Below are 24,660 nucleotides of genomic sequence, written 5' to 3'. Positions count from 1 at the left end.
ATTCAAAACGTAACACAATCATCATGAATAGGATGATTGTGATATCCAAAGACTTGGGTACCTTCACGCACAAGGTCTCTATATCACAATGCAAAAAAACCATGTATGAAGACAGCAGATGCATCCATTACTTAAGTGTGTGTATAAAACAACTTGTTGGAAAAAAAACAACAATATTTTTGTTATGTGCCTACGCTCCTGCAGGTCGTCAACAACAACACACCACGACAACGAAACAAATAACAACAAGCTGTTGCATTGTTATAAAGTCTGACAAGAGACTATTACGAGATGTTACATTGATATATAGCTCACAACCCATGATAGCATGTATGTCAAAATGATTGTAAGAAGCCGCGACAGAAAAGATTGACCTTGGTCTGGCTCATAAAGCATCGATCACATCTCCCAGTTGGAACGGTGGCGATTTACCACAGAACGGGATCGCAATAATGGCAGCAATCAGTTTTCAGCAAAGCCTTTCGTTCAGCGGGTGCTATTTTAGGGCGATCGGTCTCATTAGTCAGGCGCTTAAGCTGTGTGTAATGACATGTAGTTGTAAGCGCACAGGTTCTGGTGCGCACATTTTATGGTTGGCTTTGTACTTCAAGTCTACATTACCAATTATACTCGAGGGCTCCCAAGGCGAAGCTTTGTTATGTACAAACCTCAGTAAACTAGTGTTAAAAGATCCCCTTTTTCCTGAAACCTAGAAAGGGCCATTTCAAGCGTGGGCAGAATCGTATGCTGAAAAACATTAACCACGTATCAAAAAGAGATGCACAATTTCAAGTAAGCATCAAAATCACAACTCACCCTTTCCTGACGGATGGAGGTACAATTTACTCATTTGTGGTGATGCTCTCGGGAAGAGTCGACCGGACTTACGGAGAAGGCGCCAGCTCACTCACTGGCATTACACGCACTACTGAAGCAACTATGTTCACGCAGACTCTTTCAAACAACGATTTGCGTATTACCAAGAACACTTAATGGGGTTAAGCATCTACCCACTCTTTTGACATTATTATTAGTATTGCACGACGACGGTCTCGTGCGTAGGTTTGGAGTTCCTGTGATTAGATTTCTTAACGACGAAATGACGGTTTAAATATTTGTTTTCAGTACGATTAGAAGAGACACGTTCATTATGGCAAGAAAGGTTAGTCAAAGTGTGGGGGAGGTTATTCAAAGAACCCCATGTAGGCCCTCGTTAACGAAGCACATGACTTGATCTTATGCTACTCTACGACCAAAGGATGCCAGAAGTATCTAATCCACAACAAAAAATTCAACTCAATTCCCACTGATGCCAATGTTTGATAAGCATCCACTCAGACATCCATGTACAGCCCACAGGTACGAAATAAGTGCAACGAGAGTGAAATCACACTGTGAAGTAATACATGAGCTTTAAAACAAGCTTTGAAACAAGCCTTGGCAGGTGGGTTGTGAGGCAAACATGACAGAATATACAGCCTTGTCTACATCATAAATGGAACTGTGATGTTTTCGTGTTCCTTACTTGTCTAACGCAGGCCTTTCCATACAAGGGCTCCTTAAGTTTTCACTGGTGATGGTATAAGTACAAATACAAGGTCATCCCTATAGACTATGATATAGGAGCATGTGGCTCTCTCCGTGGTGCTGAAATAACAGTGATCTTTCCATGTTCATTGCTTGTCTAACGCAAGCTTTTCCATGATAAGGGCTCTGTAAGTTTTCACTGGTTACGGTATAAGTACAAATAAGAGGTCATCCTATAGACTATGATATAGGAGCGTGTGGATCTCTCTGTGGTGCTGAAATAACAGTTCAGTTCTCATGCTCATCACCCAGTACTTGTCTAATACAAGCTTTTCAATGATAAGGGCTCTAACGTTTCAGTGGTTACGGTGTAAGTACAATTAAGAGGTCACGCCTGTAGACTACGATATAGGAGCATGTGGATCTCTCCGTGGTGCTGAAATAACAGTTTAGTTTTCATGCTCGTTACTTGTCCATGATAAGGGCTCTGTAAGTTTTCACTGGTTATGGTATAAGTACACATACGGGGTCAACCCTATAGACTACGATATAGGAGCATGTGGATCTCTCCGTGGTGCTGAAACAACCGTAATCTTTCCATGTTCCTTACTTGTCTAACGCAAGCTTTTCCATACAAGGGCTCTGTAACTTTTCATTGGTTATAGTATAAGTACAGATACGAGGTCATCCCTATAGACTATGATATAGGAGCATGTGGATCTCTCCGTGTTGCTGAAATAATAGTGACGTTGTCATGTTCATTACTTGTCTAACGCAAGCTTTTGTATGATAAGGGCTCTGTAACTTTTCACTGGTTATGATATAAGTACAGATACGAGGTCATCCCTATAGACTATGATATAGGAGCGTGTGGATCTCTCCGTGGTACTGAAATAACAGTGACGCTGTCATGTTCATTACTTGTCTAACACAAGCTTTTCCATAACAAGGGCTCTGTAACTTTGCACTGGTTGGACCACACCGACTTTATTATATCGGGTTCATCTGTCCATTTTCTTTCATTTCCCAAAAAAAAAGTCTAGAGAAATAATAATACAGGTTTTGCTACCGCAAACCTGTAAATGTTGCCATCCAGAGCCACATACACATCATTTCAAACAACGCCCTTATTCAGAACATTAGCAATGAATCAAAGGAAGGTTATTATTGCATAAAACGTGATATTAAACTCCTCAGGCTGCTGTTTTTTGTGTTGTTCAAGTCGTATATCTTCACGGAAGACCTGGCCCATCCCCGTCTTGTAATTATCCAGCGAAAGGGTATATCGACCTGTAAGGGGCGGTATAACCCTGTCGTGTGTAAGCTATAAGCACGTTGACCGATGATGATGCATATAGGAAGGTTCTTTAGGCACATGGTGCTTGATAGACATCGAAATGTTGGAAGTAAGTACTCCCTGGTTGTGCCTACAGAACATTCCTATATAAATAATTGCCAACCTGATGAAGTTATTTACGGATGATGATATTTTCACCCCAGACCTTTTTTTTTTTTAAATTTTTTTTTCGACCTGTCGGTAAATTATTTCGGAAAATATCTGAGAAGCAACAAAACAAATTGGTTTGTCCTTACGGTATAAGCACAAATACGAGGTCACCACTATAATCTATGATATAGAAGCATGTAGCTCTCGGTGCTGAAATAACAGTGTTCTCAGACATCGTAGATCACCCTATTGAGACGGGGCGGGAGTAACTGTCACAGGCCATGTAACGTGTGACATATCAGGTCTACTCTAGTGCCCGTGGAGTCAATGGGGAGCCTGTTATAACATGATGGAAACCACGGCCAGGTCAGAAAGAGTCAACATTTAGGTACATTGCGTTTAAATGCAAACTCGTGAGACTAGTTGATAGAGTGGGGTCAGAATGAACCAAAGGGCAGGGATCTGTCAATGACAGGACAGTGGCAATTCGGGGAGCTTCTTAACACATTTCACTTTCTTAACTGAAAGCTTTTACACGATACAATATTTCAGACAACATTACAACATGTACATATTACTCTATGGCAACAGTAGAGCATAATCAGTACAACGGTTTGGGCCACAGAATACATTAGAAGTTTACTTTTATTCTTTAAAGTTTCCATTTCAGTAGTACAAATAAAAAAAAAATCAAACAGTATGAGGTCTAAAAACATTCTAACCACGTAGCAGTGTGCAAAATGGCTCTATTCATTTCAGGCTGAATGAATTTAAAAGTTTGACTATCTATAGTTGGTCCATTGTTTCCAATTCAGCAAAACAATTATAGATACCTCCACAGGGAACCTGCCCTCTTGGGCAATGTTTCAGGTTATCAGTTTAACTTACAGCAGATTGCAGAGTCTCTGTGAGACAGTCTTTTGTCTTTATGCCAGAAACATGTTTCACCATCATATCCTGGGGACCAAACCATGTCAAATTGGCTACTACGAGGCCTGTGTTTTCTATGGTTGACGTTTCTCACATGACATAGTAAATCCTCATTTACATGGAGCTACCATTGTGTAACGTGACATAGTAAAATACCAAAACAGGATATGTCAAGTCATTACTTGTCCTCATTTACATATCATATCATATCATATCATATCATATCATATCATATCATATCATATCATATCATATCATATCAAAACACTGAATTAGTCTGGTTTGTTGACACTTCTGCAACCCCTAGCTGCTGTTGTACTTGAAGGCAGCAAAGACCAGTAGGGCTGAGGGCTGTTTGTAGGATTGGATGTAGGGCTGGCACCTAGAGGGTGAACACAAAACCAGGTTGTTAGCATTGCATGACAAGACTGCCAGTCAATATGGGGTTACTGAAGAGCGTTAAGAGACAAAGAAAAGTGAGCTGGAGGTGCAGTTTTCTGTGTATATTCTCAAAATTGGGGACACTTTGTCAAAAATGAACTTTTCTGTGTTACATATGGCTAGCCCTGCATGCTCCACTGGGGCCAGAAAGCTCTACTGCATAAGTGGTTTATTTCTGAAGATGATGTGGGCAGGTACAGGGTACAAGAATACAGAGATTATCAGGTCTGATAGTTGGAAAGTAATCTATCTTTTTAACTTTGAAGTTTTACAGCTGCATTGATTACTGTAAATGCAGAAGTGTATGCGGTGGATTAATGTTCGCAGTTTTTGCAGTGACCACTTCACCGCGAACTTAAAACTACCGCGAACATTTTTCTATTATGGTATTAGACTGTAGTCTATGGTGTTACTGCGAAATTAAAACCACCGCAAAAAGTCCTTTTTCCTGCTACCGCAAAATTAAATCCCGGCGAACTTAAATGCATTTACAGTATTCCAAAACACTCTGACAGTCATATTTCATCAACAACACACATGCATTCGGCAAGAACAAGTTGTAATTTATCCCTGCATCATGCATTCTTCATTCTAAGTTTGGCAACAACTTCAAGCCTTATCTTTTCGATGATATCCTTCTGATCAAAGCTTTTGGGCCTCAGGGTGATTCATTCATCATGCTGTTCAAGATATATATATTTTGAGCCTCTGTTCTCCATGAGTGGTTCATTAGGGACCTCCAATGGATTGATTCACTGAATAAAGACTTGTCAGGAAACCTACAGCTGCATCCTAGCAGACTAGCTAAAGTTTTGTTCTTTCTGCATTCAGGATGATTGATGTTGCTGTCAGTCAGTCTGTTGCTGTTAGCTTGTATGTAATCATAATGTTGTATCATTGTGAGGTGAGGTGAGGTGAGGTATGAAATCCAGGGACACTAGCAACATACTTTTGCACACTGCTAATGGATATTGTGGGATGGAGGGGTCCTGTGGTGTAACTCCAGGGCATTTTGAATCCTGTCATGCTACCAATCTTGTGCCCTTGGGAAAGGCACTTAAATCAACTTCCCTCTTTCCAGCTAGGTGTAAAAACGGGTACCTGACTTTGGTTGGGGAGGTAAAAGGAGGTAGGAGGAGAGGGTTTGGTTCTGCCTCCAAATACAATGCTCTGGACACAGTGGATAAAAACCAACTGTCCCTACAGCCTTAGATAAAGGCTATGGGACTTCCTTTACCTTAAATGGATAGCTAAATAAAGATCTAAGACTGGAAGGAGGCTTAGACCAAGTCCATTTCCCACATAACACAGCAACCCTGCACATGGATTCAAAGGCTTCTGTTGGCATAATGCATAATGCAGAACATTAGTCTTATGTACAGAGACTGTTGTCGTCTGACACCAGTGCTCACAACAAGAACTCTGAATGCACTTATCATCTTAACATCTTTCTTCTCCTCATGTGAAACTGCCTTCCCTGTAAGATCACAGGGCAATGCCGCTCTGCAAAGAGTCAAATGTACATCTGATGCCCCAAACAGAAATCAGCCACCATTTCACTAATGACTAATGGGTATCAGCCATTACTGCCAAACCCATGCTGACATTACCAGTGGTTAGTGCAAACCATACAAGCACCAGGGCACCATTTAACATCCATTAATGTGCATGACATATCCACAAACTCCTCGGCAATAACAAATGTTACTCAGTATAGGAAGCATTTTATTAATTGCCACTTTGGACCCGGTTTTACTTTATCATCACCATGGCCACTACTCACAGAAGGTGGGCCTGGAGAGTTAAGGAGAAACCATACAAAGATGTAATAATGGCATCCCTGCTGACACATGATTCAAGCTGTTACTGAACATCCTACAACCTAGCAATATGCATTTATACTTTTATATTGCGATCATGGTATGGTTAGTGTGTAAAAATGCAAAGTACATTTTGCTACTAAAGCTCTGTTTTTCTGTCAATCAGCTACATTGATGTATCACTGGCAATGTCCATTGCCCGTGCCCAAGCACAAGATTTGTGTCGGATCCACCTCAGCCCACAAGAGTGTTAAACACTGTTTAGTTGGTGTGTTACCCTGAAGGCCAGTTGCACCAGTTGACCAATTCAGATTCAGCCACCATGGATTACAACTGTCATCCTGGATTTGGTTCTCCTTCCGCACCCCATAAATCAAGGGACACACACAGGAATGGCCCTGAGCGGAATTCCCGATAGCTTCCCTTCATGACTCCTGCGGAGGAGGCAGGATTTACGGAAAGCTTTGAAGCAAATTCTTCACAAATAGAATTTCCCCACTGAGGTGGAGAAGAAAATCCCACCATTTGTACACTGCTGCACGCAGTGACAAATCCAAGTGACAGCCGAATGGGAGGATTTTCAGCAAAGGAATAGGGAAAACACTTTTTGATACCTTTGAGCTTCAGTGATGCTGGAAGTTGGCTCTATAAAAAAAAAGGATTTATCGAGAAGCACTGATGCCAAGAAAGTGAAAGGATTGAGCAGAGAGAGGGTATAAGATGGAACGAAGTTAAGATGTAAAAGTGAGGATGATAGAACTTTTGTCTACAATTCATAGAAGAATTATTATCAAGTATTTCAAGAATTACTATGAATGCAATTTACAGCTGCCACAGAATAATCATGATCATAAAGTTAACCAAAATTCTGAACAATATTGTAAACAAGTTGAATATTGTACCTTTTGAAGTTGTAACAGGCAGCTTCTGATGTCTTCTACCTGTTCTTCCACCTTGTCATATCTAGTTGAAAATCTAGACTGACGTATTAGATAGAAGAGGCAGTCCACATACTGGAGGTAGGAGAAGAGTGCTGCCAGGGGCTTGCTGTACCCTGTCACTCCCAGTAACCCTGTGGAGGAGTTAAACAACTTCATGTTCAAGAATACTAAAGCAGAGTTCTTCCTAGCCTGAGATCTTGTTCCCTCATTTCAGCAAACACGTGCTCACAGCTGGTGTGATTTGAGTTGATAATCTTTTTCATATTAGACATGTCAATTTGGGCACGTTGTCCCATCATTAGTAGTATCCTATTTTAGCAACAAGACTTTCTAAAATGCCATGTACAGATTCTTGGAAAAACCCTGTTCTGAAGATAAGAAATTGTGGAAATGCCAGATGTCATGGAGCAAAGGGTAATTATCATTATTGGGAGGGCCAACTACTCTCTCTTTGCAGCCAGGGACTGAATTGTGAGGGGCTAATTAATAAACTGCACGGGTCTGGATTGGCTGCAATTTGGCACAATCAGGTGGCAACAGCAATTGGCCCAGGTGTGGCCATAGGACTTAGGTGCATGGAGTTAAACAGCTTCATCAAAAGCTATTGACAATGAGGAATGAAAAATTCATCTTGTATGCAGCAAGTAAAATCATTACAGGCCCAAGTTAGACCCTCAAACAATTGATTAATGACTCTTCTACAATATAATACAGGACAAGGTCCCATGAGAGACATCAAAGCCCGAAGCATAATTTTCCAATAAAATGGTTCTCTAACAGAATGATTGAATTCCTCCACATTCTACAAGTAACAGAGTGTGTGAGTGTAAATGTGTAGGCTACCTACCTGCATGTTTTTCCTTTTCTACCTCAGGAGCTATGAGAGACAAAGTCTCCCTGACTTCCTTGATGGCACATGTGAGGTAGTTGATGTCACAGGCAGAAGCAGCATTCTCCCCACATTGCTTAGTAACAAGGTGCTGGGAATAGAATAGCAACAGGTCACATGTTAAACAAAACTCAAGACAGTAGGTCGGGGGTCAGTGATGGAACCAGTTACAACATTTTTAAAGCAACTTATTCAGTAAGTTATTGACCTGCTTAAATGACTTAGGCTTACAGTCATTTTTGACTTGAAAATAATTATAGCACTGATTGAAAGTTTGATGGTAAGCACTTAAACATTTACTTTGCGTACAGAAAATGCGTGTAACATTATAATCTTTGAATTTATTGCCATAATCCTCCAGATGTAAATATAAAGACACTGAGCCCTGCTGGATGTGAGGCATGTTGCAGACAAATCACTTCATACAAGTTGTGTGAATAATCTCTCAAAATAGAGAGACCTACTGCCTTGAATCTTTTGCAGTGATTATGATACACTGCAGATATGTCTCCCTCGTATGACTACTGTATTACAGGACTGCTTCAATCATGAGTTTGAGACCCTGCAAAAGCCTCCTGTTTCCTCTTACCACAAAATAAAACCACAGTAAATGCAAGTGATTTGCAGTAGTGCTTGGACCATAAAACACACAACCATTCTCCAAACCATTCTCCAGGAAAATGATGGCATGTTAAGGTATTGACTATTGGAGACCTGACAACCAGACCCACTACAAAGTGGCCATATCTACTGGTGGTCGTTATGGAGCAGTTTATCCATCCTTGGCTGATGGATGTTCTTAGGAATAAATGGCAGTTTAAGGAGGCACTAACGTTACAGGCCATATCCTGTGGAAGATATCTGAAAACCTGTCACCCCTCTGTCACTCTCCTTACGATGAGCTGACGTTTTGGAGCTTCTACAGGCTTAACAAAATCGTCCAGGCACATTAGAACCACTTCTAATCCTTCCTACCATTCAGCCTGTCCGTAGCCTTGCCCTGGGCCATATCTATGGTGCACATCTGTGCCCGTACAAATTATGATGTAAACCTGCAGCAATTGAACTTTTGTATGTAGTACAGAACAGGTTGTGAGATAAGTCAAGAAAATAGGATGCCTGGAGGTTAAGCAATCTCTCCCTGCCCTGGCTATCTTTGAAGGATGATGGGTAGTTGTGGGAAGTGGAGTGGTGCAGTGAACTCTGCTCTGATCCCAACAGCCATTATAGTGCTTCTTGCAATTGAAACAAGAAAGAGGGGTCTGCAGTAATGGACATTTGATGCTGACATTGAGTGCTGGAGCTAAGTTACAAGAGGAAAATGGCATGATATAGTGGGACATGGTACAGCACAGCTCATTTGTCACTGAAACTTGCCATAAACCCTAACATTTGTCAAATCTTGGTGTCCCTATATTGCAGTGAATAAGACACACCAAAGAACTCCATTGTTAAGCATTCAACTGTTACCATACTAAAGATAGTAAGGGATTATAGTCTTTGAGCAGACTAATCTACCTGGGACAGAAAAGAGTAAAAAAATAGTTGTTGAGCAGCAAACCAATTGGCACCGTAGCTTTAATGTGGCTTGCGACTGGATTGTCTGCACCAGGTGGTTGCCCATTCAGGTTTGACTGTACAATACTGTATTAACAATAAGTATCCACCCTTTTTCTGACATTTCCTCACCATAAAGCTGTCCTTGATGAGTGTTGCCAAAGTGACGACCTCTGCATACACGTTGACCTCCTCCTGCTCAAACAGGTGGGTGGAGCCTGTGCAGGCATGCTGGGAGATGGTGGAGATGGGGTCATCAGGGTACAGGGTAGTGAGGAAGTACTTCCACAGGGAGGGAGACCAGGAGAACCTATCCACCAGGTAGGCCAGAAGAACCTGATGAGGGAAGGATTGATGTTTTTAAAAATACATGTATGTGTTTTCTGAGAATTATCATAGAGTGGAATTCGTTATCACCCTGCACATTATGGGCATCTTTGCTGAAGAGTTTGAAATAACACTTGCAGCTTGATATGCAAAAGTTAGATGTGACAGGCCATACAGTGTAATATGACCATCTGCTGATGAACTGTGTGTCAGCCAAGCTGGCGTGTTATGCCAAAGGGTGGTTATACTGGCTAATAGTATATAGATACAGATTACGATATCCTCTAATATCACAACTTATGAACCCATTGACAGCTTCTTCAGTGAAGCTGTCCAAAGACATGAAAACCCACACACAAACTGTACAATAATCATAACCTTCTTGGGAAAGTAATCTAAGTCAAACAGCTCTTGAAAATGCTGAAGTGCAGTACATTTTGTACCTACCCTGATGGTTGCTGTTGTGTGGATGTTTGGGTACTGAAAGGTACAAGAGAGTAAGTGTGAGACTGTTGTATATGTATCATTCTTCTAATGGCAATACTGAATGTCATTGTGGTTAATAAATACTGTAAATCAATCCATTTTCATGGAGATTTACAGTTAATACTTGCTTACGTGAGTGGAGGTTTTATATACAAAATGTATACTGTAGCATAATATGGGGTTTGGGAGGTGTTTGACTCTGCAGTGGAAACAATACTGTTCACTCTCTAGAGGCACATCAAAAACAGCAAATTAAAACAAAAACAGTCCTCTGCCTATGTTTTAAGACTACAGTTATCTCCACTGGGTAATGTTTAACTTGCTTGACTTCAGATTCAGTTCACCTGTTTTGTTGGTACAATCAAAATTGTGGTCTAAAAGTATGAGCACAAATATGGAACCAAAAAGATCCCAAACAGCACTACCAAGAACACAGATGAGCTTCCATGATAAATTGACCTAGATACATGCACACAGCCCTCTGTGTCAAAAACTACTTTCTGCACAACCACATGAGGATTAATGTTCAGGTCACCTCTTTCATTTGAAAAGAAAATCACGATATACAGCATAATCCTGTTTTCCCAACTTCAAACAAACCTAATCTGCAGAAAGAACATTTCACACAGGAGCATTAGAATCTGATACAGACTGAAGACACGCCAGGAACAGCCATTTGACCTTTCAGTTTAAAGTTTTAAAAAATGCCCTAATGTAGTTTTCGTGCTTCATTATCTCCAAATTCCACCTTGCAAAGTACCCCAAAGTTGCAGAAAGCACTTGCTGGTTCATCAAGGGACAAATCCCACAGCAAGAACCAATTACCAGTAAAGAAGTGTCTAGGAGAGCAAGGCAAATCTCTAGCCACATGAATCTTTCAGACGAGGATTGAGTTTAAAATCCTATGATCCCACAACAGCTTGTAGTGATCCCGCAGTAGACGAGAAAAAGACAAACGATTCCAACACTCTGCGGTCTTCTGAAAAGTAGTGAAATTAAAACAAAGGCACACAGGAAATGATAATTCATCATGCAAGTTTGACAGCTGGGATATGAGCTGACAGATGGTGGGTATTGCTGTTAACATTAAATCATGATTATCAATGAATGGTACAATCATTCTGCACATCTTCATGAGAATTTGATGTACAATGTATAAAGTAAAGACAATTTCCAACTCAGTGGAAAGTTTCAACCATGCTTGTTATCTTTCTACTTTAGCATATTGCCAATTTATAACATAATTACCAATAAAGGAGGAAAGGCAAATTAATGTGAAAATAATGTCCATCTACCTTTTGTCAATTGGCTTGTTATAGTTTTTGTTTAATTCCATTGATTTGCCTTCTCCCCATTGATATCTTTTGATTTTAGCATTATGGCAAAATTACATAAACACAACTATGATAATCATTTTGAATCAAAAGTATTTGTTGTTTTTGGTAGATGAATTATAATAGAGGAAAGGCAAATTGATATGAAAATTATGCCAATCTCCCTTTTGTCAATTGGCATGTTATGGTTCTATAACTTTATGGTAATTGCATTGATTTGCCTTTACCCTATTGATATCTTTTGATTATAGGTAAAATTACATCTTCATTCAATATAATTATCATAATGATTTTGAATCAAAAGTATCTGTTGTTTCTGGCATATGCCAGCAATGGTTAAATGTCACTTATTCTCATAGATTCAGGTCTTGACGCATTCATTACTATTTTCATCATCATGGTGTAATATACTTAGATTTTTGAAAGTTCCATCATCCAAATGTTGCTCCCCTCAGCAGAATTAGATACAACATTGGAAGGCAAACTGCTTTACAACTTCTGGCACTAAGGAAAGGCAGTGGGTGCTACCTGGAATGTATGATTGCTTATAAATCTTTCCAGTTGTTTGAGTACAGATGTAAGTTTTATCTTGCATAACTTCTGTGATTGTTCAAGAAAAGGAGTCAACGTGGACTCTATATTTCTTTCCATCAAGCCGTGAATTGACTTCAGTCAAAATCCAAACAAAAAAGAAACCCTACTCATAACAGTGAGCGACTAGCATTAAACTGCAATGTGACTGACATACTGGAACTGTAACTAAGCTTCCCATTGGTCTAAGCTTCTGATTACATCAAGTCAATCAAAAGTCATGCAGGGAGAGAAGGCTGGAAATTTAACCTTCAAAACTAATCAAAACTTCAAAGTCATTCAGGACAGCAATGCAGGATCAAACCTTATATGATTGCATTATTGAGGCTCATGGCAAGGATACAGCACCACCCAGCAGCATTCTTCCTTAAGATTAACATGCTGGCAGTTTGATAAAAATAATGAAAAAGTTTTTAATAAGAAAAAGTCAACTGTAGTTCGAAATGAAGCGTACTCTTGACCAATGTGAGGACAAACAGGATAAAGACAGACAGGATTTCTCAATGACACAACTCAGGACATGATGGATCATATAGGAAAGATGTACATATAAGAATAGATCTGTCAATCAATATAATTCATACTTCGACAACTGAGGGTGTCCTTTGAAGGAGCAATGTCATCAGATAGGTTGAAAAAATTAAACTGAAGATAGACAGAATTTCTGAATGACATATTTCCAACTCTCTACTAATCAGTTACATCATGGAGTAAGAATGAAAGATTACATGTAAGGGTATCAATCGATAGTCCTCGTACCTGCACAACTGATGCCGTCCTTGGAAGGAGAGCAGCAAATGATGTCGCCTGTGTTCTGGGCTCCCGCACTTCATCCTGCAGCAACGCTAAAGTCGCCCGGGTCAACCTGGAGATGTTATCAAAGACACTGTCACCAGTCAGTTAAACAGCTCAGTACCCTGGAGACATGATCAGGAAATGAGAAACTGGACTTGAGCTGACAATTTCACAGAAAAGGGTTCAATAATCTTATGTTGTACTGTAGATTGTAATCTGACTTACTGCCTGCAACAAAATGCTTTTTGAGAAATTGGACCTCAGCTGGAGTTACATGTATGTGAAAGCTGCAGTTAATAGAACAAGAAGTATGAAGAGGTAACTGCCAAGTGTTCCAATGCAGTCAAACCTAAACAATTGACCACCTCTATGTACAGCTGTACATGTGAGGACCAGCCAGCCAATATGACCACTTTTTGGTAGTTCCTCAGATAATTTTCCCATTGCCACAAGGACCACCACATATTGGAAAAGGAAAATCAACAAAATTGGCTCCCAAACAATGGGTGGGATAAAAGGAAAATTTAAAGCTGTAGGAAATAGATCAAGGTCTTGTTTGATACCTGAGCACGATCTCCATGTCCTCTTCCTGACGCTCCTGAGCGATCCTCTCCATCACCCCCACCCCCACCTGCTGTAGAGCCCTCCCCACCCCCACCCTGAGGGGCTCCGGCTGGAGGGGGTGGCTGTACGTCTCCATCAGCTGGGACCACTGCTGCAGCTCGTCTCTAATAAGACATTAACAAAATTGTTAAATTACGACAAACGTGGAGATCTTGGCAAAATTGTTGCACCAATATTGGTATTTTCTTTGCACAATTTTGGTAGATCATCTAAGAGGCTCATTGGGCATCGCTCCAATATCAGGAAAAGACATGTAAACAGACCTTTCCCAAAGGCACAACATTGAACAGAGATGAGTTTATGTACATGTACGGAACCTGGAACCTGGAATTGGTTCTGAGTACAACACCATTAGACCTCAGTTCAGTTCAGTTCCACCTTAGAGACCTCGCATACCCAGCTACTAAGAATATACAGAATATTACCAACAATATTTCACAATCATACATGTTGTATATTATATACAAACGTTTCCTATTGGACAACTGAAATTGTCTTCATTTAGAGTTAGAGTATAAAAGACCTGTTTCTTCCAGGTCACTTCAGTGTCACTGACGGAAGATAGTGGATTCTATTACTGTCGTATTGAGGTCACCTGAGTGGCGCCGAATGGCAGCTCGCTCCAGACCCTTGCGATTTAGCCCCGCCTATTGTAAGCTCCTCGCAATTCAGCCCCTGGCTGCAAAGAGTGAGTAGTCGGCCCACCCAATAACAATAACTATCTATCCGAAACGTCTGACCGTTTCCAAAACCATATCCAGTTGCTTGAGTAACTGCTTTTTGGTGTATGGCATGACCTCATGGCATGAAAAATCATATTAAGATCCCTTTGGTAACTGCTAAAAGTCCAGTATGCATCTATATTAGACTCACCGTATGGATATTGTAACTATTTTACTGAGACCAACATTTTACTACAGATATAGTTATGCTTTTTTTTCAGGTTTTGGTTTATTGAGTCGATCATTATAATCTGGCTTGGCACCGTCTGACACAGAATTGCGTACTTTAGGCATGTTACATTTAAAAAAATTAACTTAAGCAACTATACAATTACAAAGGAATGATTAGAGCAATGCATAATTGAAGCAATAATCTTATAGAATTATAAAATAAGTGGAATAACAGATTAAAAATCTACCATCAAGCAACTATGCAATTACAAGGAAATAATAAATGGCATGCACAATTGAACTAATAATTATAGGTTTATATAAATAGAATGAAAGTTACAAAAAGTCTTCAGGGGAAAAAATCTCATACGGGGAAAAGCAATTATAGGAACTCTTATTATCGTACAAAAAAAGAAAAAAAAAACAGGACTTCATTGTACTTGAGACTGAAAAGTTCATGATTCATGTAAGTTCATGGTATTGGGCATCAAATTTTTTGGACAATTTTTCACTGGGTCATCAACTGGTGAAACTCTCTAAGACATGACCTTGGAAAACTCTGTACAGATTAGTCATTACTTTTTTTAGTCATGGCTTAAATGCAGCAAACTACAGGGCTGTAAATAGACTTTGTTGCATCTGATTCCTTTTCAGAACATGAAGATATACTTATTAATACAGAGTATTCTAATTAAAAGTGTAGTTTTATCATCTCATCACTGCTTTGCCTCTAACTGTCACATTCTCACATATAAATCATAAATGTTGCAGCTGTTACAGCTATATAAGCCTGCAAAATGAGGACTTAATACACCAAGTCATAAACTAATTTTTGACTTGAAGTAAATCTCTGACTGGGTTGGAGGAATGAAGTGCTGCAGCCATGCTAATGCAATTATGTGCGCATCATTGCATTGAGGAGTAATAATTATCAAATTCTGTTCTGGCTAATTTCGTCTCGACGACACAGGGTACGGTTTGTAATTACTTCATAATAATCCACTAGTCTCCTTCTGGCGATCCATGACGTATATGTAGCAACAGATGGCTGCAATAATTACCTTTGCCAGAAGATTATGTTTTTGGTTTTGCTGTCATGATTGTGTGGCTGTGGATGTATCTAAACAGCATAACCTGAGGAGCTGTGAATGGATCTTTGTGATAACTGGTGGGTGGGAACTGTAGGTGTTGGGATGATGAAGGTCCAGTTTGATAATGGGCCTCATTTGCGTAAATGATCACAAATACAATGTACAAGAATAGCCTTCTTTGCTACATGTAAAATAGAACTTTCATCCTTTGACCAACTTATGTTATATGGGTAAACAAGATCATCAACTGATATGATATATGCAAGTGAGGCCCTTATTTTTATTATCAATGACAAGCCTTAATGATATATCTGTCGTGAAGGTGTTTGATGAAGGTATGATGTTGTGGAACTCAGTGGGAGTTTATTATTAAATCAATCCAGCTTCCTGGACGAGGTAAGCCAAATTTCACTTCTCTTTCATTTCAGCATTACCACATACCCTCTGGTTATAAGATACAAGCTGGTTCATGCGTCATTGCATGTCAAGAATGGAACATGAAAAATAGTGGGCTAAAAGGTAAGTGGCATGCAGTTCCATATCTGGATTATGAGGTGGGTCTACCTGAATGAATGAATGATTGTCTTTATTGATAGCGATGACAGCATCAGTTGTCTAAGTGACCATAGAATGGTAGCCATTGAGTCTGAAATGTTCTACAGTTTACAATAAAAACCAATAAAAGTCAATATGATATAGACATGTAATTTCAATTATCTTTCTTTACAACTAAAAACACTATATTCTAATTGATGTATATAATACATGAATTTAAAACATTAGTGTAGGAAAAATAGTTGTTCACTAATAACATAATTTCTTTTGAGTTATCAACTGCTACATTGCATTTTTACAGGTCCTGGAACAGCTTTATGATATTCTTCAGTCTTGCAGGGTGGCACTTGAATACCAGTGGACCCTAAAATATACAAAACTCAGGTCTTTGCATACATGACATTCAGTCAATTGTAAACCATTTGCAACCTGCTTAATTATGTTAAAACAAAATCACAGCTAGCCTGGGTACCATCCTCCTGGTAACCGCTGGCTCAACCTTTCCACTCCCCCTTTGGTTACCAAGCAAAAATATTGAGCCAGCTGTTACTATGGAGGATGGTAACCAGGCTAAATCATAACAGGCGTATCCCTGACTTCTAGAAAAGGGAGTACTGTAGATCATCTACTGCATATACCAGTTTTGTGATGTGAAAATTGTATTTATCTGAAATAAATTCATACTTCTGGTAGACAGCTCGATCTGGAAGCCTGGGGGCCAACTGCCATAGTAACAACTAGCTGGAAATCCTTTTGCTTCCTCGGTGGTTAGCCAGTGAAAAGATTAAGGGATTGGTTACTACAAAGGATGGCAACCAGGCCAGTGAACCAGTCCAAAATTGGACCATGCCATCCCTACATGCATATTGGGAAACTGCATAGTCAGTGCATGAAAATATCCTTTTCTGAGACAAACGAAAGGAGGATGCAATCACGCCACTTACCCGCAACTTACCTAGAGACCTGACCTTCTTCTTTGATTTTCTCCCTAAACTAGATCTACTTGCATGATTTATCTTACTAGGTAAATAGGATTCTGGCTCAAGGGACCAGTTGACTTTTGTTGTTACAGTCTTGTCCCATAATGAAATCTGTTGATTGAAGAAAACTTCAAAGTACCTTCTAAGCTGTATAAAAGGAGGCTTCTAAATGAAGAAACTCCATTGCAGCTGTGACTGTGGCATCTAATGACTGTGTTTGAGCATAGCATGTTAAAGAAGAGTATAATCTCTCAGTACCCCAATGTTTCCCTTCCAGGCTGGTCTTAGTGGGTCTGTGGTCATTACCGCACATTCTTTCTGTTTACTGAGAGAAAGCTTACAAATTTACTTTTAAATTGCAACCAAACTGAAACTCTTTATATAGCTGAGACTACTTGACTCTACAGTGCATGTATTAGCCCTGCTCCAGCACCAATGTTCACTGTATGGGAACATGTTGTAGACTGAACGCAATAGTTTACAGTAGCCGAATTTATTGGGTGATTTTATACTACCACCTTGGTCTTTAAGGAATCAATCTGAAAACGAGTTGGGGTCCCCCTCTAAGTGTGAGTGGATCAAAACCATTCCTGCCCCCCAAAATAGACTAAATGGAGTAGGGAATTTCCTGACCAGCCTTTGTAGCCCCTGCTTCTCCTATTAGGTCAGTTAGTCCTGACTCTCTGAGAGTTGAGCTTGTCTCAATTATGAAGTTTCTGACCAAGAGAAGAAATGCTGCTACCAGAACTATTCATGTTAACCCGTAGCTATGAGGTGGCCTTTGGGACTTGTTATGTGGCAGCCAATGAGAAAATAAATCAAAGATGAAAATGGAAGAAAATAGAAGCAATCACTTTAAATAAAGGAGGCTATAGACTATAGTATTACCTATAACCTCCTTGCTGCAAACTGACTACCCCCTCTATCGTGTATAGAGATGTGTGTACCACAGAGTCCCACATAGAAATTGTAGGCCCTGACCCACTTCTTCAACTCCATCAATTTACATGACAGAATGATCTTCCACAAGTTTTGTAAAGAAATAACCTAAAAGTATGTGAACTATGAAATAAATTGATATTCCTTATCAAATTTAAGAGCACTCGGCAAGCTGAAGCTGAACAAAGCTGAAGACCTAATTCATCGCATTCATCTCCAATGCTTCCAGTTATTGAATAAAGAAAATATTAGGCAATGCTTTGACAGGAAATGAAATTACTCTGGATAAAAGTAAGTGGTTGATGGCAAAGTCTATAAATGTTTTAATAACCAATTGCAATGTTGCATTGAATACCACAAGTCAGGCATTTCAAGTTATACATTTGTGAAGATATTCCACCTTGCTTGAAAATTTGCACTCCTACATTATACAGTACAACGGTAACCTATCTGCATTAAGTATGACTGAGAATAAACATAAAGCATCATTTATTCCATGAAGAATAAAGACTTCATTTACCTGCCTGTCCCAGACTGCAGACGTTGATGTAAGCCAATGGCCAACACAGGCAGGGCTTTGGCAGAGACTGATGTTCCCTTCTGTCCCTGTGCAAACTGCATGACTACAGTCCACAGAGAGGCGGGAAAACTTGTGCAGTTTGGTAACTCTTGTTTGGACGTGTGGAACACCACAAAGTTGTCGAGGCAGAGTTCCAAGCACAAAAGGTCCGTCTCCTCTTCCAACTGCTGTTGTAGTATTGGCTACAAAAACAAAGAATTGTTAATCCCTAGCCACATGAAAATATCCAACTACAGTATTCCTCTATAGGGAGTAAGACACAAGGTAAGTTAATAAGACTCCATAACAATAACTCCATAACTGACTCCATAACAAAATTTACATCAAATATACATTGTATTTCCTTGGGATTGCCATGTAACATCAAGTCTGAAATTCTGTCAGATGCCTTACTACTGCCACATGAGAAAAAAGATATTAATTTAAAGTGTGAATCAATGCAGCATCTGACAGTAATTCTAAATTTCAACATATATCTTCAGATATTTCAGTGTCCGAGACAGTCCTGAGAAGGCTTTATAACAATGTTTTTATGTGGCAGTATTATGGCACACTGTAGAATTATGACAGTTGAGGCTACCATATTAGCATGTTTCCCTTTGGTCTTAATAAACTGTTATAGTCTACAAATGTAAGAAGCCGTTATGGGTAGAATTCTAAATCAGATATTTTCAAATCAGAAAATGACATGATCTAGACTATTGGTGACAGTTGGAATTGTCTGCCATCAGAAAATTTTTTTCAATTTAGAGGTATAATAGCCTAATAATGGATGATGCTGGTAAGTGCAATCTAGGCTAGGAAATGAGTTAAAATAGACCTCGTTCTACAATTGTGAAAAAATCTCATTATCACAGTACTGTAATGCCTCAGTGGTTGTCTGTAATGTACATGTAACTACATGACAACATGTCTGTTGGACTTGATAACATTTGACTGCTACAAGCTAGATTACTTTCTGGGATCTAGGCCAAGTCTCCTTTCCTCTGAAACAGCTCTGGCCCAATTTGGCTGTGCGACATTATTGTAACTACATTTCAGGTTGTAAAAGAAATACTTGTAGTGTGTCATATTATAAACTAATCAAAATTCAGGTTATGCTTGAGTCAAAACCTACATTTCTGCATACAACATATCTTGATATAAGTAGGAATATACAATCATGTAGGCTCATGTTGGCCATAATGGATAAAATTCCATGGATCCGTTGGCCAACGCAGACATGTTATAAGGGATTGCATTTGTCATTTTGAATGGTGATGTAAAGCCAGCGGCCCTGTGTATAAGGGGGAGCTTCAGACATAAGAATCAATCTTCAAATTCTGAATCTGAAGACACCAACACATTTATTGAGAAGAGTATGGGTGACCCAGCATACTTGGTTGAAAATGCAAGCTAAAGTAAAGCCACATTACACTACTACTAGCTACTGAAGTATGTTTCACCTCAGTTGAGGATGAATGTTCTATCTTCACCATTTTTTTCATTCAAGATTTTTTTAAGCAAGCAGGGCCAAGAAACAACTTGTTAAATTGGTGTGATCTTATTGAGATTTAAAGATTGAGGTAACTAGGTTTAACATTTTCCTTTTACTCCCCACTGAATAGAACAAGCCAGTTCATTGACTGTTGATTGAGTTAAAAAAGAAGCACTGACCATAAAATGTCCCATGAGGGTATGCAACTTGTCAATACAAATTTTTTGAAGGGCTATGAGGCCATAAAGATTGACAGTTACATATCGAATGCATTACAAGACAGAGCAAGGGTGCATCCTAAATGGTATCTAATGCTCTGATGATACATTGCATTTCATCTCTTGGAAAAGGGGCATGTCATTTTCTCTCCGTTCTGTTCAATGGTAAACTCCAATAAACAGACTTCTATGTTCATAGTGGTAGTTTTGCTGTCACAATTGACAAATGAATCATTTACTTTGCAATCTGATTAGAAGGAAGACATCACTAATGTCTTCATTCATCTTTGCTTAATGTGATGAGGTAAAACAGGTCCTTTCCCAACCAACAGAAAGTTATTGAATCCCTTGATCGAAGTAGCATATAGACTACCTGAAGCTATCTACAAAACTTCCAAAGTACATGATCACTGTACCCTGTTGAACTTTTCCTTGAAGTTTGCCTGACATTACACAACTGATTCTTGGCATTCCTAGATGTTTTCTTAAACAACTTTCAGGATGAACTGAACTGAACTGAACTTCCTCACTCCGGACCCACTCAGGTGTCATCGTTATGCCAAGGTTTGCTTGTTCCTAAGGAGGTTACCTTTGACTGACTCCAGTCTTGTCTGCTTCTGGCAGTTCTTGGCCATGAAGGGTCTAGGTGTCTTTGTAGATTGTCCTTCCATCTTGTACATGGCTGCCCTCTTTGTCTTCTCCATTCTCTCAAGGTCCATTCCACAACCCTTGTTATCCATCTGTTATCTTGTAGCCTCACTACATGTCCTGCCCAGCAGTGTCTGGCTGTGCTGATGGCAGTCATGATGTCTGTTATTCCTGTCTGCAGTTGAATCCAAGTCCAGGAGTTTCTTTCTCTGCCATGGAGTGTGATGCCTGGCATGACCCTCTCCATTTTCTGCCCTGCAACTCTGAGCATCTCCATTTGAGTTGTGGTTAGTGCCCATTTCTCACTGCCGTAGATCATCACGGGAAGGATGTGTTTTGGTTAAAAACTTCCTCTTGAGTCTGATGGTGATGCTTGCCTTCCTGCTTCTCATGATGTTGTCCACTTTTAAGAAGGTTGCCCATCCCAGTGTCATGCGTCTCTTGCTCTCTGGCAGGAGACATCCATCTTTTGACACTTTTCTGCCAAGGTGTCAAATTGACTTTTTATTACCTGACTTCCGTTGGGCGGGTAAAAAGGTCCGCATGTTGGAAGGAGAGGGATGGGCCCCACCTTCCAATACCTCCACTGCCCATATAATCTCAACAAGGCTGTAATATACATTAAGGAAAGTTTAACTTAACATGATATTTGCCTTTACTTGAATATGTAGATATCCAGTTTATCCAGATATACTATTAGAATAGATTAGAATACATTTCTGTAAAAATAGAAGGGCTATGTGAGGTTTGGTCAACAGAGAATGAAGTCATTACATTACTGTTACTGATAGCTGCAGGGTAAGATCCCTTGAGTCTGATGTTATCTGCAATTGACAGCTGTAGGCCAAGTAATGAAGACAAGTCAACAACGAGCAGACAGCACTTCATAAATATCACATAAAAATCTAAATAACAGGAACTGTAAAATATGCAAATGTGCTTCAGTCTAATCATCACAAAATCAAGTTTTGCCTGTAAAATTGTGTTACTACCCAAAAAACATGTGGGACCAACAAAATCTGGTCACAATAGACAGGACTCTTAATAGCTGTGATCACACTGGCCAGGTGCAATGCACTAAATGCTTGTTTCTTATCTCCTACCAAATCTACAGGATTGTTTACTGTTATAGGTTGGACTAGGGCATTTTGATGAGTTGTTCCACTCTACAGAAAGGAGCAATTAAAGTTCTAGCTATTGTGTGTTGTAGCATTTGTAAAGTTACAGGTCTTATCTCATCATCTTCTCTTTCAGCTCATCATCTTTATCTTTCCCCAAGCTTTCAACTCATCTATATGCCCAACATTTGTCTTGATAACTGCAGACTAGCCAGAAGGACAATACCCAAAATAGAATACTCTAGACATGTAGATAAAAGCAAACCTTTCAACCCTCCTTGACCTTCATTCCATGACCTTGTAAAGAAGAATAACAGACATAATGACTTGTCAGTATAGATAAATCTGATTCACTTCTCCTGTGGGGTACAGTAATTCTAATAAAGCATCTTGTAGCCTGAGCTGGTGGCAGACATTAGATTTATCATCATATTAATCATTATCTCAGGTTTGCACGAATGTTCTTGGCCAAGTGCCATATGCCTTTGTCTCCTGAAGCAGCTGCTTTCCATGCTAATGCGTGCTCAGCTCAACTAAACATTTCCTCATTTGTCGTACTACAATATCAAGGAGATTTTTTTCTTTTTAAAAGCCCCTTCATGACATAATAAAGCACCACTGTCAACTAGAACAATATGACCACACCTTTCTTGACATGATGTACATCATTAATATCCAGTTTATTGTCTATCTGTTGTTCCCCAGTTTGTTAGGGTTAGACATGCTTGCACCTAGATGTTATACCAAGAGCATTGCCTTGAACATATGCCAAGAACATTATGAATAAGACTACACTACTTTGGATATGTTGCTCAAGACATTTCTAAACTATTAGCTTTTATCTAATATGTACTAATGATCTAGATAGAATTCAATTTCTATTGTCCTTGTCTCTGTCCCTTTGTAATAGCCACAGGCTATTTGGGCAACCCTGGCTGTGTGTGCTGAACAGCCAAACCAATGAATAAATAAGTAAATGACAATGAAATGTGACCAACTTGCAATTCAGTTCATTGCTGTAAAGAATTCTACCAATAAACCAGTCATAACCAGCCATAAATACAGTATTTACTGCTTCTGACCTAGTTCCATCTAATCCCACATCAGTTAGTTGTGCCTGTCACCTGACGTCCCCAAGCAGACTTAAAATCCTGACTGATGGCAGCAGTGCTTATCCTTAACAAGGCCCTGATGATTGGAGACTTACCAGGATCCACAGCCACTCTGCCGGGTCCTGCCTTGACGTCATGTCCTGGATGTGTCGGAGGGTCGTCCTCCTCACGTCCACACAGGGAGACAGGAGGAGGGATCTGGTCAGGTGTTGTTGGGCCTCCGTGGAGACAGAGTTCAGCGTCTGGAGTTGGAGCGAAACTGATGCTGCAGTTTTTAGTAGCAGCTCTCTGGCCACAGGCTGTGGGGAAGAAGAAAACATAGCTAGGATATAGTAGTCTACTCAGTGGTCTGGCAGCTGCAATCAGGATATACTACATACAGTACACAGTACACAATATATGCTGTATACGGTACATAATATACATGCCTTTACTTTTATTTTTTATTTTTTCCTTGATAACAATACAAATCAGATACAGCCAGTTGAACCAAGTCCGGGCTTACATGAACCAACCATATGACAATCAAAACGGAGGATGATAATTAGTACATCCATTTGTGTACACGTAAGGTTACATCTCAGTACAAGTGAGCTCAAACTAAGGTCAGAACATGAAACTCCATTTAACACATAGACCTAAATGCCAAACACATTTTTACCCCACATAAGATCTGTGGTGCAGGACTGTTAGCTGACACGTTCTGTTCAGCCTAAATCCCTGACGAGCACCAACCTGACTGCCCGGGTCCACATTTGATGTCACCGTGGAGACCTCATCCTTCAGAGCCAATAACAGTCTCTCCCTCTCAGGGCAGGAGTCACATGACTGAGCCGCAGCCAGGAGCAGTTTCAGGTATTCTGCCCTGGTGACGGGGCAGGTGTTGGAGGATGTGGCCACCCAGGACCTGGTAAGGATGGCCTGCAGGATACCTCGGCTCTCCTCGGGGTAGTTTTTCCTACATGTTTGGGATAAACATTCTGCAGATGTGTCTTACAGTTCAGTTTGTGAGCAGCAGTTTGGGTAAAACCAACTAGGAAAACATGAAAACTATATTGACCACAACTTCTGTATTAAGCTAATAACTGCCGTTGTCATTCAAAGAATCTATTAGAATACCACGTCTAGGTGCATCTGTGTGCGTGTGTGTGGGTATAGATGTAGAAGCCCTTGAATAAATTAGAATGGAATATAGGCTATAAAACATCAACCATAACAGATCATAACAGTCCTAAAAGCGTCTAACTGCCACTAGCTATGGGAACACCTTTTTAGAAATGTGTGTAAATTCGGTTATCTGAGTGTTTTGTCTAATTGTATACAAATCGGTTGTTATGACT

At 39.8% G+C, this 24,660-nt stretch overlaps 2 protein-coding genes across 4 annotated transcripts in view; both read right to left on the bottom strand.

The window, feature by feature from the left end:
• Window positions 1–2,930, bottom strand: part of LOC118430021 (potassium voltage-gated channel protein Shal-like) — a 24,383-nt gene extending 21,453 nt beyond the window's left edge. Inside the window, exon 1 of the mRNA XM_035840723.1 lies at window positions 817–2,930. The gene's annotated coding sequence lies outside the window, so the exon portion shown is untranslated. The remainder of the gene's footprint in view (window positions 1–816) is intronic.
• A 670-nt stretch (window positions 2,931–3,600) lies between these two features.
• The window catches only part of LOC118410836 (thyroid adenoma-associated protein homolog), a 39,427-nt gene continuing 18,367 nt past the window's right edge, over window positions 3,601–24,660 (bottom strand). The window contains exons 32-42 of one of the 3 annotated variants that reach the window (XM_035813913.1): window positions 24,056–24,278; window positions 23,416–23,619; window positions 18,688–18,929; window positions 13,649–13,813; window positions 13,050–13,155; window positions 10,327–10,359; window positions 9,685–9,888; window positions 7,954–8,086; window positions 7,068–7,237; window positions 4,167–4,286; window positions 3,601–4,136 (exon numbers count right to left, since the gene is read on the bottom strand). In XM_035813913.1, the coding sequence (XP_035669806.1) occupies window positions 4,134–4,136; window positions 4,167–4,286; window positions 7,068–7,237; window positions 7,954–8,086; window positions 9,685–9,888; window positions 10,327–10,359; window positions 13,050–13,155; window positions 13,649–13,813; window positions 18,688–18,929; window positions 23,416–23,619; window positions 24,056–24,278 (1,603 nt within the window). In that variant the 3' untranslated portion in view covers window positions 3,601–4,133. Of the gene's footprint in view, window positions 4,287–7,067; window positions 7,238–7,953; window positions 8,087–9,684; window positions 9,889–10,326; window positions 10,360–13,049; window positions 13,156–13,648; window positions 13,814–18,687; window positions 18,930–23,415; window positions 23,620–24,055; window positions 24,279–24,660 lie in introns of all 3 variants that reach the window. The other 2 variants (XM_035814717.1, XM_035813088.1) reach the window with 2 other exon arrangements.

Source organism: Branchiostoma floridae, chromosome 1 (assembly GCF_000003815.2).
Source record: "Branchiostoma floridae strain S238N-H82 chromosome 1, Bfl_VNyyK, whole genome shotgun sequence".
In the NCBI taxonomy this organism is placed as follows: Eukaryota; Metazoa; Chordata; class Leptocardii; order Amphioxiformes; family Branchiostomatidae; genus Branchiostoma; species Branchiostoma floridae.
Note: the sequence above shows the minus strand (reverse complement) of the source record. Positions and strands in the feature narration are given on the sequence as shown.